General features: G+C 37.9%; 1 protein-coding gene across 3 annotated transcripts in view; it reads right to left on the reverse strand.

The window, feature by feature from the left end:
- The window catches only part of BAZ1A (bromodomain adjacent to zinc finger domain 1A), a 123,739-nt gene that overhangs the window by 19,484 nt on the left and 85,015 nt on the right, over positions 1-19,240 (reverse strand). For 2 of the 3 annotated variants that reach the window (XM_045059786.1, XM_023255656.2), the window contains 8 exons: positions 18,671-18,809; positions 17,203-17,349; positions 11,902-11,997; positions 11,552-11,776; positions 10,040-10,205; positions 9,667-9,780; positions 5,123-5,247; positions 415-1,011 (listed from right to left, as the gene is read on the reverse strand). In XM_045059786.1, coding sequence (XP_044915721.1) covers positions 415-1,011; positions 5,123-5,247; positions 9,667-9,780; positions 10,040-10,205; positions 11,552-11,776; positions 11,902-11,997; positions 17,203-17,349; positions 18,671-18,809 — 1,609 coding nt within the window. The remainder of the gene's footprint in view (positions 1-414; positions 1,012-5,122; positions 5,248-9,666; positions 9,781-10,039; positions 10,206-11,551; positions 11,777-11,901; positions 11,998-17,202; positions 17,350-18,670; positions 18,810-19,240) is intronic. The other variant, XM_045059785.1, reaches the window with a different exon arrangement.

Raw genomic sequence — 19,240 nt, forward strand, 5'->3', positions numbered from 1 at the left:
TTGTATGTTGCTACCCTATCTGCCCTTGCAGCCAATCTCCAAAGGTGTGATCACTAATGGAAACTGTCCCTGGGACCCTCCGCCAAAACCCCTAGTGAATGAACTATCATGCCTATTGTCTAAAACTAATGGCAACCTTAGTGCCTTGGGTATTCAGAGTCTACTGATCAGGGAATGGGACTGGGACTGGGAAGAATATGAATCTTCCTATACGGCCATTCCTCATAATCTAAACGGAACCCAGTGAAATCTTGTCTAACTGGAAAACATTCTCTAACTTGCCAACTTTCATGGTCCAAATGAAAGAGAAGACAGAAGATGTTTTAAATATAGCTCTAATAGCTTGACAGATGTTTAATCCTGAACCAGAGATTATGGGGAGAGAAAAAGAAATAGTTTTCAATGAAAATTTACCTGAAAAATGAAATTTCTCTTCAGAAAAATGGGCTAGCTGTGCACATATTCTGCTTTTCTCTTGCAACAAAGTTTCTTTTAAGGCACTTTCTCTATGTCCTCTAGAATTTAGAGCTTCAATAAGCTGGTCTAGCTGTTCACAAGAACTGTAAAAGCACCACCGATTCGGCTTATGCACTGGTTTTGGCAGCTGCACAGAATCATCACATGGACCTTGGTCAATGTTGGAGGTAGATTCAGACATCAAAGACTCTCCAGTTTTAGTGGATACCTGAGGATCCTGAGACTGTACATTATTCTGAAATGATGAAGGTCTAGGCAACAGCATGTCTTCAGTGAGACCAGAATAATCCTCTTCAATAAATAATCCAGGAATAGAAGGGAAAATCCAATATCGCCTATACATGCGGTCTCGGCCCAAGGGAAAGATATTGGTACACGCTATGGCACTTTGGATTTTTTCCAAGAGCTCTTTCTCTTTTCGTTCATGTTCCTGTTTTAAAGCTGCTTCTTCATCAGCAGTAAGAGGCTCTCTCGTTACACAGTTGACTTCTTCCTGTCTTGTAAATTCTTTAAACCCATTTTGTCCCCTTTTCCCTATAATTGAAACATTTGATCATCATCACATTTTAAATTTTCATCAGAAAAATATACAAAGCCATCCCAAGTTACTATGTATTATGGACCAAACCGAATGCCCAACAAATTCATAGGTTGAAATCCTAAACCCCAATGTAACTATATTTGGAGACAGGGCCCTTAAGGAGGTAATTGAGGTTAAATGAGTCCAGAGAGCGGGACCCTAATTCAGGACTGGGGTACTTATAAGAGGAGAAAAGAAAGAAACCAGAGTGCTCACTCACTTCACTTCTGGGCACAGAAGACAAGTCATGTGAGGACACAATGACAAGGTGCAATAGCAAGCTGAGAGAGGCCTCACCAGAAACCAACCCTGCTTGTACCTTGATCTTGGACTTCCAGCCTCCATAACTGTGAGAAAATTAATTTCTGTTGTTTAAGCCACCCAGTCTGCGATATTTTATTATGGCGCACAAACAGACTAATACTCTATGCTGATAAGAAACTGGACTTACTTACAATACATGAGTCACACAAAAAAACTGTAATCTCACACTGGAGAGTGAGGCAGAATCTGTTATGCTGCAACATAGTTCTTTCTTTAAGGCAGGAGTCAGTAAACTAGTTTTATAAAGGTCTAGCTAGTAAATATTTTTAGGTTTTGTGGGCCATATGGTTTCTGCTCACAGCTGCTCAACTGTGCCATTGTAGCATGAAAGCAGCCACAGACAGTATGTAAATGAACAAGAATGACTGTTCAATTAAAACTATGGTCACTGAAATCTGAATTTCATTTAATTTTCATATCACAAAATATCATTCTTCCTTCCCCAACTACTTAAAAATATAAAAAACCATTTTTAGCTTATGGATTATATAAAAACGGGCAAGGCAGATTTGGCCAATGGGCTGTAGTTTACAAACCAATGATTTTAGGTAACAGAACCCCTAATGCTTAGTTGGGTACCTAGCAATTCAAACGAAGGACATTTTCCAGCAAGAAATGTTTCTCGGGGGCGCCTGGGTGGCATAGTCGGTTAAGCGTCCGACTTCAGCCAGGTCACGATCTCGCGGTCCGTGAGTTCGAGCCTCGCGTCGGGCTCTGGGCTGACGGCTCAGAGCCTGGAGCCTGTTTCCGATTCTGTGTCTCCCTCTCTCTCTGCCCCTCCCCCGTTCATGCTCTGTCCCTCTCTGTCCCAAAAATAAAATAAACGTTGAAAAAAAAATTTTTTTAAAAAAAGAAATGTTTCTCCAGGGGGCATGGCTACATGAGAAACTTCTGGCCAAAGTGATGGGAGCAGAAGCATTAAATGTAACCTCTGGGTTGTACCTCTCTGCATTCCCATCTTTCAACTAGCCAGAATGGAGACATGGGGATAAATCATTTTTGAACATGAGAATGGCAGCAAACCCTATGGATGGCAGTACCAACAAGACAGGAAGAGACTGGATTCCTGGTGACCTGCCAGGCCTTATATGGTGTGTTGAAGAATTAAACTTCTCTTCTTTCAGTCACTGTCAGATTGCTTAGATGGGTGGGGAGTTACTTCTATTTCTTTGCTTGAAAGTGTTTGTATATAAGATTATAATTATCTGCTTCTTTGGGGCACCTGGGTGGCTCAGCTGGTTGAGAGTCTGATTCTTGATTTTGGCTCAGGTCATGATCTCATGGTTCATGAGATTGGGCCCTGTGTTGGGCTATGCACTGACCGCGTGAGGAGACTGACTGCAATTCTCTCTCTGACCCTCCCCTGCTTGCTCTCAAAATAAATAAAGATTAAAAAAAATTATCTGCTTCTTTAAAATTTTGCAAAATTCACCTATAAAGTTGTCTAGGACTGACATTTTCTTTGTAGGAAGACTTTTAATACTGATTCAAGACCTAAAGGTTTAGGACCAGTCACCTTTTAAATTTTCTCATGCATTTTTATAATGTGTGTTTTTCTAGGATTTTGCTTTATTTTTGCCTCCATTTTCCTTAAAAAAAAATTTTTTTTTTGAAGGAGAGACAGACAGAGCATGCACAGGGGTGGGGCAAAGAGAGAACGAGACACAGAATCTGAAGCAGGCTCCAGGCTCTGAGCTGTCAGCACAGAGTCCGATGCTGGGCTCGAACTCACAAACTGTGAGATTATGACCTGAGCCAAAGACGGATGCTTAACCGACTGAGCCACCCGACGCCCCTAAACATTTTTTTTAAAGCTTTATTTATTTTATTTTTGTGAGAGTCAGAGATGACACGAGTTGGGGAGGGGCAGAGAGAGAGGGAGACAGAGAATCTCAAGCAGGTTCCGCATGAATGCGGGGCTTGAACTCACGAACTGTGAGATCATGACCTGAGCCAAAACAAAGAGTCAGATGCTTAACCAACTGAGCAACACAGGTGCCCCCTTTTTGCCTCCATTTTCAAAGTGATTTCCATAAAACTGTATATGCTGTTTCCTTACCTTTAAATTTCTACTCTTTTAAAAAAATTTTTTTTCAACGTTTTTATTTATTTTTGGGACAGAGAGAGACAGAGCATGAACGGGGGAGGGGCAGAGAGAGAGGGAGACACAGAATAGGAAGCAGGCTCCAGGCTCCGAGCCATCAGCCCAGAGCCTGACGCGGGGCTCGAACTCACGGACCGCGAGATCGTGACCTGGCTGAAGTCGGACGCTTAACCGACTGCGCCACCCAGGCGCCCCATAAATTTCTACTCTTATCTGTAGTTATGTTTACCTTTTCAGTCCTAACCTTATTGTGACTTTCCCCCCAAAGCAATTTCAACAAAGGTTTGTCTAGTTTGTATCTTTTTCAAACAACTAATTTTTGGCTTTGCTGTTCTCCTGTATTACAGTTTACTTTTTATTAATTTCTATTTGTATCCATTGTTTCCTTTTATCTGGAAGGATTATTCTATCTTCTACTGCTAACTTCTTAAATGAATGCCTAGGTCAATTTGCCTTTCTTCTTTCCTAATATGTATTAAAACTATAAATTTTCCACTAAGTAGAGGGACTGTATCCAACAAGTATTAATGTGCAGTATTAATTAGCTTTTTTTCAGTATTGAGTAGTTTTAAACATTTTCTAGTTTCTATTTATGGTTTCTACTTTGACCTATTACTTAGAGGTGTGTTTAAAAAAAAATTTTTTTTTCAACGTTTATTTATTTTTGGGACAGAGAGAGACAGAGCATGAACGGGGGAGGGGCAGAGAGAGAGGGAGACACAGAATCGGAAACAGGCTCCAGGCTCCGAGCCATCAGCCCAGAGCCTGACGCGGGGCTCAAACTCACGGACTGCGAGATCGTGACCTGAAGCCGGATGCTTAACCGACTGCGCCACCCAGGCGCCCCAGAAGTGTGTTTTAAATGAGGTGTTTAAACCTCTAATCAAATGAGGTTTGTTTTTTTTTTTGTTTTGGATTTCTAAATCAATTGCATTGTAATCAGAAAATATAGCCTTCATGATACAGGAGATTTTCTGTCTACTTATAATAGCCATTTTAGAAAATAATGTAGAAAAAAAAAGATACCATCAAAATTATAAACACAGAATAAACTTACAAATCTCCTTCAGTAGTTGTCAAATGAAGATGGTTAAAGATCCTCAGAAGTAAATTATATCAACAACTTTAAAAAAATGTGTTCCCTTTGATCTAAATTTATAAAATTATTTTAAGGTAGTAGATTTCCATTCTCAATCATTTGGTACCAATTATAAGCATTACTGACCTTTGTATTTCTAGCATCTAAAAGGTACTCAATGAATGTTGAGTAGGCTATAGAATAAAAATTTCTATTTCGCCTAATATCAAGTAGTCAATACCAAACTCAACAAAACTCACTAACCAGAAGTTGAAGTTATGTGAAACTGATCTGTTAAAAGAATATGAATATTGTCTCTCTTCCCTAAAGTATAAATGACATGAGAATAAAGACAGAATGTAACTTCTAACACCATTTTTTTAACAAAATGGTCACCATCTAAGGAACTTATCACTGCTATGAGTTGGGCATTTAAAAACAAACACACCTAGGAATAATAAATGGAAGTAATCTAATACATATTTCAGTATAGCTGATTTATAATGTGCCTTATTAATTAAAAACAAGTAAGCATGCCCTTAAGAAATTTCTGTATTACCCCTTCTGCCTCTTTTATGTGATCTGGGGTCATCTTCATCTTCAGTGATGGTATCTTGATCAAGTTCCTTTTGCTCCATTTCTTTGCTCTCAGTGCTAGTATCAAAATCTTCCCTTTCTTCCTCCCTTAAGGAAAAAAAACAAAGATTACTTTCATTAAAGAATATATAAAATTCCATTCATGAGATATTCATTGCCTGCTTATGAAGGGCTAGCCATTATGTTTAGGAAGTAGTGGACAAAATGATATTCTTGCAGAGGAAACCGATAACACAAACAATTATAAAATTAAAATATGTAATAACTATTAAAAAAGGAGAAGATCAAGGTGTTATGAAAACTTTTCAAGGTGAACTGAAATCTAGTCTCAGGGATCAAGAAAGGCTTGCTTGAGGGGCGCCTGGGTGGCTCAGTCGGTTAAGCGTCTGACTTCGGCTCAGGTCATGATCTCACGGTCCGTGAGTTCGAGCCCCGCGTCGGGCTCTGTGCTGACAGCTCAGAGCCTGGAGCCTGTTTTGGATTCTGTGTCTCCCTCTCTCTCTGCCCCTCCCCTGTTCATGCTCTGTCTCTCTCCGTCTCAAAAATAAATAAACGTTTAAAAAAAAAAATAATAAAAAAAAAATAAAAAAAAAAAAAGAAAGGCTTGCTTGAAGAAGTGATATTTAAACTGTGAGACTAGGGAGACCAGGGAGGGGTAAGGCAGCAGGTGAGAAGAAATCTCCATTTCTAGCAGACGGGAAAATGTGTGCAATGGCATTGAGCTGAAGAGAAAAGGAAAGAGCTTTTTTCTCTATTATTTTGAGAAAAATATAAAACAAAGAAGTCGTCCTAGATATAGATGAGACAAGGGCAGAGTTAGGTCATACTGGGCCTTGTAGGGAATTATTCAATAAGCAATGGGGGAAAAAGTAGAATTTAGAAAACAGAAATGATTAAAAGGCACTTTGGCTGCTATGTGGAAAAGGATCTGGGAGAGAAAGTAGATGAAGGGAGACAAGGGGCCACTGTTAACAGTCTAGGTAGCTGGCTGGGAGGTGATGGTCGGCTCAGAGTAGAAAGTAGGTGGTAAGTAGACCAATAGTGGAGAAGAGAAGAGAAATTTCTGATACAGTTAACAGGCTGAATAAATACAATATAGATATTTAATTCATTATACTATCCAAATTAAAACTAAAATTGTATGGGGCACCTGGTGGCTCAGTTGGTTAAGCATCTGACTTTGACTCAGGTCATGATCTCACGGTTTGTGGGTTTGAGCCCCGCGTCCAGTTCTGTGCTGACAGCTCGGAGCCTGGAGCCTGCTTTGGATTCTGTGTCTCCCTCTCTCTCTGCCCCTCCCCTGTTCCTGCTCTCTCTCTCTCAAAAATAAATAAACATTAAAAAAAATTGTTTTTTAAGTTTAAAATTGTATGAACCTTGAAATAAGTTCCACCATATTTAATTTATTCAGAGAGACAGAGTGTGTGTCTGAACACAAGCGGGGGAGGAACAGAGAAAATCCCAAGCAGGCTCTCTAATGTCAATGCAGAGCTCACGAACTGAACTGTGAGATCCTGACCTGAGCCAAAATCAAGAGTTGGATGCCGACTGAGCCACCCAGGCGCCCCAATAAGTTCCACCATTTATGGTCTTTATCCAAAGCAAGGTTTGCAAACTCAAATGTGTTTAGGAGCCAGAGGGATAATGTAAATGAGGGGAGGCTAGATGAATATAAAAATATATGAAATGGTGGAATCTGTAACGTTTATTTTTATTTTTTCTAAGTTTGTTTATTTTTGAGAAAGAGAGACAGAGAGAGAGAACCAGCAGGGGAGGAACAGAGAGAGAGGAGATAGAGGATCTGAAGTAGGCTCTGTGCTGACAGCAGTGAGCCCAATACAGGGCTCGATCCCACCAACCGTGAGATCATGACCTGAGCCGAAGTTGGATGCTTAACCAACTGAGCCACCCAGGTGCCCTTCTTTCGTTTTTAAATTAAGATATCAGAAAGAAAAAAATTCAGGTGATGAATAGTAACTCAGCTTATTCTGGTAATTATTTTGCAACATATGCATGTATCAAATCATTATGTCATATACCCTAAATGATTAATACAATGTTATAAGTCACTTATATCTCAATAAAACTGGAAAGGGTTTATAAAATGTGAAAAAAAATTGAGATATAACTCACATACCCTAAAACCACCATTTTAAAGTATACAAATTCAGTGGTTTTTAGTATATTACAAGGTTGTGCAATCATTACACCCATCTAATTCTAGAACAGTATCATCATCCCCAAAGAAAAAGCCTATAGCCATTAGTAGTCACTTTCCATTTCCTCTTCCCCACTGTCCTGGTACCCACTCATCTACTTTTTGCTGTGTATTGTATTTGCCCATTCCGGACTACTTATATAAATGAGATCATACAACACATGGTCTTTTATGACTGGTTTCTTTTACTCAGCACCGTTTTCAAAGTTTATCTACATTGTAGCATGTATGAGAATTCCATTCTTCTTTATTGCTGAATAACCTTCTGCTATATGGATATACCACTGAAGAAATACATTGTTTTGTTTAACCATTCGTCAACTGATGGACATTCGGGTTATTTCCATTTCTTTGGCTATTAAGAATAATGATGCTATGAACTTTTGTATATAGATTTCTGGGTGAACGTTTGCTCTTAATTCTCTGAGTATATACCTAGGAGTGGAATCGCTGGGTCATATGGCAACAAATGTTTTAACTGTTTGAGGGACTGCCAAATTTATCCAGAGCAGCCGCACCATTTTACATTTCCACCTGCAATGCATGAGAGTTCCGATTTCTCCACAGTCTCACCAACACTTCTTATTGTCCCTTCATTGGATTACAGCCATCTTAGTGAGTATGAGGTAATATCTCATTGTGATTTCGATGTGTGTTTCCCTAATGACTAAAGATGTTGAATATCTTCTGTGCTTCTTGTATATCTTCTTTGGAGAAATGCCTATTAAAATCCTTTTCCCATTTTTTAAACCGGTTGTTCTTTTACTGTTGAGTTGTACGAGTTCTTTACGTATTCTGGATATTATGCCATTATTATTATTATTATTTTTAATGTTTGTTTACTTTTGAAACAGAGAGACAGAGAGAGAGAGAGAGAGACAGAGTGCAAGCAGAGGAGGGGCAGAGAGACACACACAGACACACACAGACACACACACACACAGAGAATCCGAAGCAGGCTCCAGGCTCTGAGCTGTCAGCACACAGCCAGACGTGGGGCTCAAACCCACGAACCATGAGATCATCAGCTGAGCTGAGGTTGGATGCTTAACTGAGCCATCTAGGCATCCCTGGATATTATACCATTATTAGAGATATGATTTGCAAATATTTTTTCCCATCTACTGAGCTGTCTTTTTACCTTTTTTTTCCCCCTTAGAGAGAGAGTGAGTGCACATGGGTGCAAGCAGGGGAGAGAGACAGAGAGAGCAAATCCCAAGCAGGCTCCACAACCAGTGCAGAGCCTGACACAGGACTCGATCCCACAATCCTGGGATCATGATAGAAGCTGAAGTCAAGAGTCAGATGCGCAACCAACTGAGCCACCCAGACACCTCTTTCTACTTTCTTGACAGTGCTCTTTGAAGCATGAAAGTTTTTAACTTTGATGAAATCAAAGTATTCGTTTTTTTTCTTTGATTGCTTGTTATTTAGGTATCAGATTAACTTTCCTAAGCTAAATTCTATTTCTTTAAAAAAAAATTTTTTTTTTAAACGTTTATTTATTTTTGAGACGGAGAGAGACAAGAGCATGAACAGGGGAGGGGCAGAGAGAGAGGGAGACGCAGAATCTGAAACAGGCTCCAGGCTCTGAGCTGTCAGCACAGAGCCCGATGCGGGGCTCGAACTCACGGACCGCGAGATCATGACCTGAGCCGAAGTCGGACGCTTAACCGACCGAGCCACCCAGGCGCCCCCTAAATTCTATTTCTTAAAGTATTGTTGATGGTCATATAAAATACAGCTGTTGCAAGTTTGTGACTTACAGGTATTTTTATATGAAAGTATAACTGAAAGTGAATACATTAATTTCGGAATACTGAGATTTTTGGAGCCTTCCTTTGCAGATTTTATAAAAAAAAATTCTGGTAAATTTGAATACAGTTTCCCATGTACAATATGAAAAAATTCCCACTTGTATTCATAGCCAATTATCACCCCAAATATTTTCAAATGAAAAAGAGTACCTAAGTCACTAAATTACTTAAGGGGCTTTCATCTTCTCCCTATACCATCTATTAACACCTCCAACTTCATCCCCACTCCTCAATAAACTCAGAGGAGCTTTGTGAAACATAATGCACAATGGTGATGGTGGTGGAGATGGGAGATACCACTATTAATACATTACTGGTTAAAAAGAGGCTACAGGCCTATTGGCACAATTGTTATGTACCTATGAATAAGAAACTAGAAAGCTAGTTTTCAAAACTTTTGAAAGCATTTTAGAGTTTAAAGTGCTGATTTTTGTTTTTATGTAAGAATGAGCAGTGTAATTCAAACCATACCCAACAGATATATCTACAGCTGAATTTCTTTGCTCATCTTCCTTCAGTTTCTCTTGTTTCTCTTTCATTTTTTGTTCTTGTTCCTTCAGTTTTTCCTCCTTCCTTTTGCGAATTCTGAAAGTTAAAATAAAATACTACAGTCTATTTGATGGAAGATAATTTCAACTTTTAGCATCTTGTCTTCAACCATAAAATTATGGAAAGTGATCCAAATGTTATCACAAAACCATAAGGTAGTATTCATTCATAACCTCTTAGGTAAGCCATCAAACACCAGTGTGAACCAAGGTCATATTACAGCCCATTGTCAAGTACGGTTTTAGATGTAAAGGAATAAGCAGCCTTCATTGGCACGACTATAATCATCTCTCACCTAGCAGCTGCTTCTTCCCTCTCTTTCCGATGTTGTTCTGCTTTTAACTCCCGGAACTCCTGCTTTGCCTGTCGTAATATATCAACATAATCTTCAATGAAATCCCTAGTAGAAACTAGGGTCAGTAGTTTCCCACAGAGAGCATGAAGTATCTTCATTTTTTCTCCTGTCAAAAATTGGTAAATAAATTCTGTATCATCAATGATAAAACGGAATTGTTTGAAAAATCTTAATTTGTGGCTCAATGTGAAAATGCTTAAAAAAAATAGGAAAAAGTCTCAAGATCAAACATGCCAATGGCATGTCTTCAGAAAAAGCAACCGAGTCCAAATTAATAGTTATGTAATATGCAAGGAATTTCAAATACTAGTAACTACTTTATGTACCAATTAAATACACATGAAAAATTTTCTAATGACAATTTTTTTCAAATTTTAATTTTTGGGCTCACTTATGAAGTTCAAATAAAGTCTAAATTATAACCACATGGATTTTTAAAAAATGGCAACAGGCAAATTGCTACTCTGAAAATACTGCACACACACACAAAAAAACCCACCATAAATTATAAAAACTATATGGATGTTAGGAATGAATGCACTCTACTTTTATTAGATGTTCTCTGAAATAAGCATATTATTATTTTTGTGTGTGTGAAATTTATTGTCAAATTGGTTTCCATACAACACCCAGTGCTCATCCCAAAAGATGCCCTCTTCAATACCCATCACCTACCCTCCCCCTCCCTTCCCTCCCACCCCCCATCAACCCTCAGTTTGTTCTCAGTTTTTAAGAGTCTCTTATGATAAATAATCATATTAAAGTTGGTATGTTTGTACACTGTAATTTTTTATTTAAAAAAGGAAGTGAAAAGAAACTTCACCTTCATACACCATTTCTCATACCTCAAACACTATTCAAGCAAATGTTAGAATTTAGCTGCTCCGGCTTAAATTTCTGATATACTGATAAATAAAAGTGAAAGCCAGCTAATTGTCACTTATCCTTCTAAATTTAGTAGATGTAGTAGATTTGCCACCAGGAAAGTCCAAATAAAAAAGAAAAGAAAATCAGAAACAGTTAAAGCTAATAGGAAACAACAGTAGTTTCCATCTGGGTCACTATTTGCAGTCCAACAATTTTTTTAAGACTGCTCTTTCTTTTAAAACTGGTATTACCTAAAATTTCTCGGGGCGCCTGGGTGGCGCAGTCGGTTAAGCGTCCGACTTCAGCCAGGTCACGATCTCGCGGTCCGTGAGTTCGAGCCCCGCGTCAGGCTCTGGGCTGATGGCTCAGAGCCTGGAGCCTGTTTCCGATTCTGTGCCTCCCTCTCTCTCTGCCCCTCCCCCGTTCATGCTCTGTCTCTCTCTGTCCCAAAAATAAATAAACATTGGAAAAAAAATAAAATAAAATAAAATAAAATTTCTCATCAGCACCTAGTTTTCTGGCCTAAAGAGATAAAAGAGGGTAGGAAGGGGGCAGGTTATACAAATTCCAACTTGCAAAGTTTACCTGGTGTCAAATCATATACTGAAGTGCTTGACAGTTTCTTCACTAGACTGGGATTGCTCAAACGAAGCTCCATACAGGCATCATCTGTAGCATCAAATCCTCCTCGTTTCTGGTATCTGTACTTTGCATTTGCTGACGTTACATCAGCACCTGAAGCTAAGATGTGGAGTCTGAGGATTTCAGAAAGAGTGCAGCTATCAAGATCCAAGCTTTTCAAACTGCAGCCTATAGTTGTTAAAAAATGAAACAGTCATTTAGAATATAAGCAAGGAATCCTTAGCAATGTAAAATGCGCCTTAATAAAATTATCAATAAAAATCCAATTAAAAATAAATAAAACCCACACATACCCTGGTGCAACTGCGGCCATGCAGCTGCCAAAGATGCAACTGCAGACAGTGCAGATTTTGTGGGGTCTGCATCTTCATCCAAAGCCTCTGTTAAATCTTTAAGGAAATAAATACTTTATTCTAGTGCAGATCAAAGCTGGAATATTTGGGAATAATGCCCTTTTAAAATGATGAAAGAAACAGCAAACAGCTTAACATTCGGGAACCTCAAAAGAGCCAACACTAGGTAAAACAAGCATCATTCACATCCCGCCTCGTGTTCACCTCAGACTATAAATCCTAAGACTTGTACTGCACACTAATATCTTCCTTAGTTAACACAGAGAAGACAATTTCCAAGTTACCAACAAGGTGCACATACACATTCCAAAAAACATGGTAAAATGCATAGAATTAAAAACAAATCTCCTCACTCAATACAACTTTAGAAAAGTCTACTTTGAAAATCAGAATCTACTTGAAGATCCCCCAATCTTTAATAAATATTTTAGGATTGAATCATAACAAAGTATGGTTTGTGATCATCAAAAACCAGCACAGAACAGAAAAAGAACGAAAACAAGTTAAAGATAGCACTACTGTCACTTAACCATTGATTTATCCTCTTCATTAAATTTCCTATATTTTGAAAACTCTGCAATCTAAGAAACCACAGGGAGATTTCCCTGTATTTTCTAAGTAAAGTGCTTTAACTTTGAAAACCATCCCTAGCTTACAAACAAGACTAGAGTAAATCTACTAGCACAAATGTATTTAAAGTATTAGCATATGCAATTATTCCTAATTATAATACATTGTTGATAAAAAAACTTAAAGAGTCAACTATGAAAAAACTCTAAGCTTACAAAAAACTCTTGTTATATCATAGTACAGTGGGCATAGCTTCAGACTGAGTCAGATCATATATATTCTAGTCTTGGCTCTGCCAGTCCCCTAGTTCCTAGTTACAGAACCTTTACACAAGTCACTTAATTACCTTCATTTTTCCTAAAGGAGTGAATCTAGATCAATGGTTTTTAAATTCTTCAAATATTTCTTGGGGAATCCAATAGAAAAGAGATAAAAGTTCCTTTGTTAAGTGGGTATGGAGAAGATAATCCTGCCCATTCATCTTTTCCAACTCTCCTGCAGTGGCACCAAGGAATCCCTGTACAACTCATAGTATTCCATGGGTTAGAGTTAAAAATCACTGGGCTAAACTGTCTGTGGTTCCTTATCTTTCTACTATGTTTTCCTTCCAAAAATTCACAAGCTAACAAAATGAACCTCAGAGAACAGAATTGCTGTCCTTTACTAAAAGGAAAAAGGCAACTCTGGGATCATGTTTGATTACAATCATTGACAATTTCATGGCATTAAAGCATAGACAATGCCACACAGGAGAAGTTATTTGACTAAACATTGCAAATATGCAGGAGTTATTCCTACCAGGCCAAGAATCCAGTCCAAATGAGACATTATAATCTTCCTTACCAGAGAAATACGAGAGCTAAAACTTCCTCAATTTTCATTTTACATGTAAAGTCAAACAAAATTAATAGGCACTCTAATATTAGTAACAGTCCCAGTAAAAGTGAACTGATCCTCTTCCTTCGCAGCAATTACCATGTTCAACCTATTTTATCTGTAGTCAGTTTTAATATCCTAGGACAAAATTACAAAGGCCTTAGGAAATGAACAACCAAAAACATGACAGATTACCTTTTTTTGATTAAAAAATTATTTTTATTATTTTTATTTTATTATTTTTAGTGTTTATTTTTTTATTTTTGAGAGAGAGAGAAGGGGGAGAGAGAGAGAGACACACACACACACACACACACACACACACACACACACACACACACAGAGCGCGAGCAGGGGAACGGCAGAGAGAGGGGGAGACACAGAACCTGAAGCAGGCTCCAGACTCTGAGCTGTCAGCACAGAGGCCGAAGCAGGGCTGGAACTCATGAACTGTGAGACCATCAGACCTGGGAGATCATGATCTGAGCTGAAGTCAGACGCTTAACAGACTGAGCCACCCAGGCGCCCCAACAGTTTACTTTTAATTGTGTTCACGTAGCATGTTAAAATATGTAGGGGTGCCTGGCTGGCTCAGTCGGTAAAGCACGTGACTCTTAATCTCAGGGTTGTGAGTTCAAGCCCCATGTTGGGCATGGAGCCTACTTAAAAAAAAGTAAAATGTATTCTTTAATTCAATTTTTTGCCAAATGACACTCTCAAGAAACTGTATTATTACTCTAGGATTCGCTTAGAGACAGTCAGTTGGGTATATCATACCAAGAGAATACAGTTGACCTTTGAACAACATGTGTTTGAATTCTGCGGGGCCACTTATAAGTGGATTTTTTATAGAACAGTACTATAAATGTATTTTCTCTGTAACATTTTCTTTTTTCCACCTTACTTTATATAAGAACACAGCATTTAATACATATAATATACAAAACATGTATTGATGAACTGTTTCTATTATCAGTAAGGCTGCCAGTCAACAGTAGGCTATTAGTAGTTAAGTTTGGGGGGCAGCCAAAAGTTATATGTGCATTTTTCAGCTACGGGTGGGGAGAGCTGTCATTCCTAACCCCTGTGTTCTTCAAGGCTCCACTGTACAGCTGAACTGTGTCTGTTATGATTATCTTAAAGTTACATTTATCATCAGAGTAATCTAGAATCTACAGTTCCAACACTAAACAATGATATCTTAGCAAATACACAAAACTATGCTATGTAAGGAGGATGCTTTTGTTCCCATACTTTGAAGGGCTTCCAAGTTCATGATGTAAGACTAAAGACAGGAATTGAAAATTTTAATGTAAGATTTTAAAAATTGCCCAAATTTCCAAGATTTGACATAAAAAGAGGGAGCCTAAAGGCCAAAGGATTTAAATCTTTTTGAAGACAGATAATTTTATAGGCAATGCTAGGGAAACAAATATTCAAATTTTCAACATCTCTGCCATATCACGAAGCAATATAGTATAGGCATTATGAGGCTTCAGAGCAGACTTCCTGAATCTCTATCCCATCACTTTCTTATGAGCCATGTGTCTTTGGGCAAGTTAATTAAACTCCTTAAGACTAAATTTCTTTATAAGTAAAGGCAGAAAATAATTAATAATGATCTGCCTATTATACCTACCTATCTATACCACAAGGGGGTATGAGAATTAAATGAAATAATCATATACAGTATCTTATGTCACTTGTTTTCAGGAGAACTGTGGAAAAGCTTTTTTGTTACAGAGATAGGAGGAACATGTGGAAAATACCTGGGAGAACAGCGTAGGGTACTTACTGAAACTGTAATAATTATATAAAATGTAGCCAATACAACAGGAAGTAGACAAGGGTGTTAAAATTCCAAAGCATGTTTTTTCCGCTCCCTAACATTTAAATAAATATCTTCAAAAGGTGCATTAAAACCTTTATTTAATGGCCAATACTTATTCTGGGGTATAATAAGTATTATTTTAATACTTATTCTTGTATTATTTAATACAAATTATTAATTTGTATTAGTATTTATCTGCAATCCTGTACAGGACTAGAGTTATAAAAATTACAGATCAAACAAATCCTGGAAAGAAAATACAATGGCAATACAAACACCAATATCTATATACATTTTTTTTCTTTACACTAGCTGATTTTCCAACATAATTTCCTTGTCGCCCCACTTTTTCCCATCAGTACAAAACTACAAAATTCACCTGCTTCAAATCCTGAGTTAAATACAGACTTATACCTTGTATTAAGGTCAGAACTTGGTCAACAGCCCTGTGATATTATTGGTCCTTAAGACAATCTAGTGGCTAAAAGAATGAGTATTTGCCACATTTTCTGTCTTAGATAATCCATCTCTAGTGCTGGTACTGGTTATGTTAGAAAAATCTTTAGATTTTTATGAATTGTTTGCCCTTCTATCTTCCCCTTAGTAGAGTCTCATTTTATGGACTAAGTCATCTGAGATGATAAAGGGGACAGCATTGTTAAAATGACCTTGATAAGGGGCATATGGTGATTAGCACTCAAGTTAGAGAAAATATTTTGCTTGAACTTAGGCTGTAAAAGAAAAACAAAACTAACACTGGATGCATATTGATGATCCTGTTGCTTCATGAATCAGGCATTAAAAAATGAGCTCAAATTATCTAAGGTCAACAATACTATCTGAATGGAAGAATGTCCCATCTTTTTGTATCAAGACTGCTATCAAAATGTCTCCCCAAAGTTATCTTATTGTGAATTTTTATGCAACACACTAAAATAGTTTATAGATATTTTAAACAATGTCTAATGTGATATGGCAAAGTTCATGACGAGTGTAATTCAGGAAGCCAAATCATACAAATGCTTAACAATTCCTCTGATGAAGTCCTAAACAAAATAGTGAACATACTCCATTTTAAAAATAAAAAAGGGTTTCTCTAAGAATTATTCCTACGTTAATATGTACCACATGCTGACCCTAGATATTTAAGTGCATAGCATTTAAACAGCAAAATTTCTAGTTCAAACTGTTGGTGAAATAAAAACTAAATTTTACTTAACTCTCATCTAAAAACTTTCACGTCTCAAATGAAATCAGCAACAGTATTTTCAACTTAAAGTACTGATAACAATAATTAAAGTATTTCCTTAGGTAGAGGCAAAGAAATCAGTGTCATTTAGCAGAATCTCTTGCAATTACAGATACTGGTCAATGAAATCCGTAATGTTCCTAAATCATAGGAGAAATCTAAAAGAATAAAAAGCAAGACCGATTGGGGGCAGAGGTAGATATTTTAAGGTCATCAGAAACAGGATACATTAGCTGACTGAGCCATCCAGGCGCCCCAGAAACAGGATACGTTAAAACAAAGTTTTTTTTTTTTTTTTTTTTTTCAACGTTTATTTACTTTTGGGACAGAGAGAGACAGAGCATGAATGGGGGAGGGGCAGAGAGAGAGGGAGACACAGGGGAGGGGCAGAGAGAGAGGGAGACACAGAATCGGAAACAGGCTCCAGGCTCCGAGCCATCAGCCCAGAGCCTGACGCGGGGCTCGAACTCACGGACCGCAAGATCGTGACCTGGCTGAAGTCGGACGCTTAACCAACTGCGCCACCCAGGCGCCCCAAAACAAAGTTTTTATAAAACAACTGATAATGTATTGTTAGTATATGACTCAGGAATTGGGTAACTTGAACAGCTATATTTTAGAACTGTAAAAGCGAGGTTAATCTTAAAATAACCTTTAAAAATCAGTTTCAAAGCTACAGAGCTACTATCAATCAACAAGAATACTGAATTCTGACCTTTGGTGTCTGCATCTGTTATTTGCTCTTTGGCTACTTCCTCTTCTTCTTCAGCTATCGCCTGGAAGATGGCAGTCAGGAAGAAAAAAAGCAATTCACATAGTGGGCCTTCACTGTCATTTCCTACAAGAGCTTCCTCTAATACTTCTGTGAATAAAATGTTTAAAATGAATTTGAAGTTCTGTTCATGCACTGAAAAAACAACTCCATTGGAACAATAAACATTTTAATCGACAACAGCCTGTGCAATTATTTTTTTAAGTGTCCATTTATCAAAGTAGAGTATTATCCAAGGCAAAGTCTAAAGACAATTTATAATGATTACAATAAAATAAAACCATTAAGCCAAAAATCACTATATTCAAGAAAGTCAAGTCAGCCTCAGCAAATCAATACAGTATTTCACCTTAAATTAAAACTTCAGGTGCAAATTAAGGCACAAATTAAAAATTATAATTTTATTCTAATTTGAATAACAACACAAAGATTTGTTACTGTTGCCCCGCTGCTCTCAGGAGCTATGTGGGACATTACCGTTTACCAAACAGTGCATAGGAGAGGTAATCATTAGTATTAGATGTAATCCTTTATTTAAAATTTTAAAATCTAAATTTTTTTATGATCCTAATGTTGTATCCAAGTCACAATTGTTTATCTAATTTATCTTACCTAAACCAGTATTGTTTAGACCTTGATCTCTGAGGCACATGATGCATGCCTCACCCAGCTCATAAAGAGAAATTGAGGGAATGTGAAAGCCCTCCTGAAGAATATACTCTTCTTAAAATAAGAGTGGCATTATAATTCTGTCTTTGAGGGTCTCTATTTTAAGAAAACTATTTTGGTATTTGACAATTCAAAAGCCAAAATGGGATCCAAAGCCCTCCTCAATCAATGTAGTTATTATAATGTTTACACAAAGTAAAAGTACAGAGTCAATACAGAATCACAAATCAAAGGCAGGCATAACTTATCTCAAAATATGGCTGATGTTAATTCCTTCCTTCCCTACACTTTAACATCCTTCCCTACACTTAACATAAACCATGATACCCTCAAGGAGTCTATTCCTCCACTCCCTTGAATCCCAGCAGGCCTGACCAATGGACTATGACAGAAACAAGGCTTGCCACTTCCAGGCCTAGCCTTTAAGAAGGCTGGCAGTTTCTGTTCTCTTCTTCTTGGAGTCCTTAGCTGCCACATAACAAGTGTAGGCTACTCTGACGGAGTGGGATGCCACGTGGAGGAGCACTGAGTACCAGGCATGTGTGTGAGGAAGCTATCTTGACCATCCAGCCAGGTAAGCCTTCAGAGGACTCCAGTCCCAGTCACTCTCTGTAACCACATAAGAGACTCCAAGAAAGGGTTGGACAGCTAAGTCCACTGACCACAGAATTTTGAGAGATAATAATTTATTACTTTAAGCCACTAATTTTAGGGTGAACTGTAACACAGCAATTGCACTTGCCTAGGGTAACTCCCTCAGGAAACTCATCTTGAAGATCAAAAAGTTCCCCAAAAGCATTAAGAAACTCCAGAACCATCAGAGCATCACCAAAGATTTCAGGAGGTAGTCTAGTCTTCACTGGAGTTGGTTCTGGAAGTTCCTGAAAGATCAAATAATTTATATAACTATTTGAGCCAATTACAGAAAATTATAATAGATACATACTCTTTACCTAGTAAGATTTATTTCATGTAGACTAGTGGTTCTCAACCCTAGATGTTTATCACAATCACCTTTGGAACTTCTTAAAAATTGTTTTACAAGTTTATTTTTGAGAGAGACACAGAAAGTGTCAGTGGGGAAGGGGCAGAGAGAGAGAATCCCAAGTAGGCTTCACGTTGTCAGCACAGAGCCTGATGTGGGGCTCAAACCCACGAAACTGCGAGATCATGACTGAGACACCCAGGTGCCCTGGAACTTTTAAAATGATGTGTGTCTTGGCCTTATTCCAGCTTTATTAAATCACAGTCACTAGGGACTTTTTTCTTTATTGAACTAAGAACAACTTTGGGCTAAAGTATATTTCTCGCT

This window comes from Felis catus, chromosome B3 (genome assembly GCF_018350175.1).
Source record: "Felis catus isolate Fca126 chromosome B3, F.catus_Fca126_mat1.0, whole genome shotgun sequence".
In the NCBI taxonomy this organism is placed as follows: Eukaryota; Metazoa; Chordata; class Mammalia; order Carnivora; family Felidae; genus Felis; species Felis catus.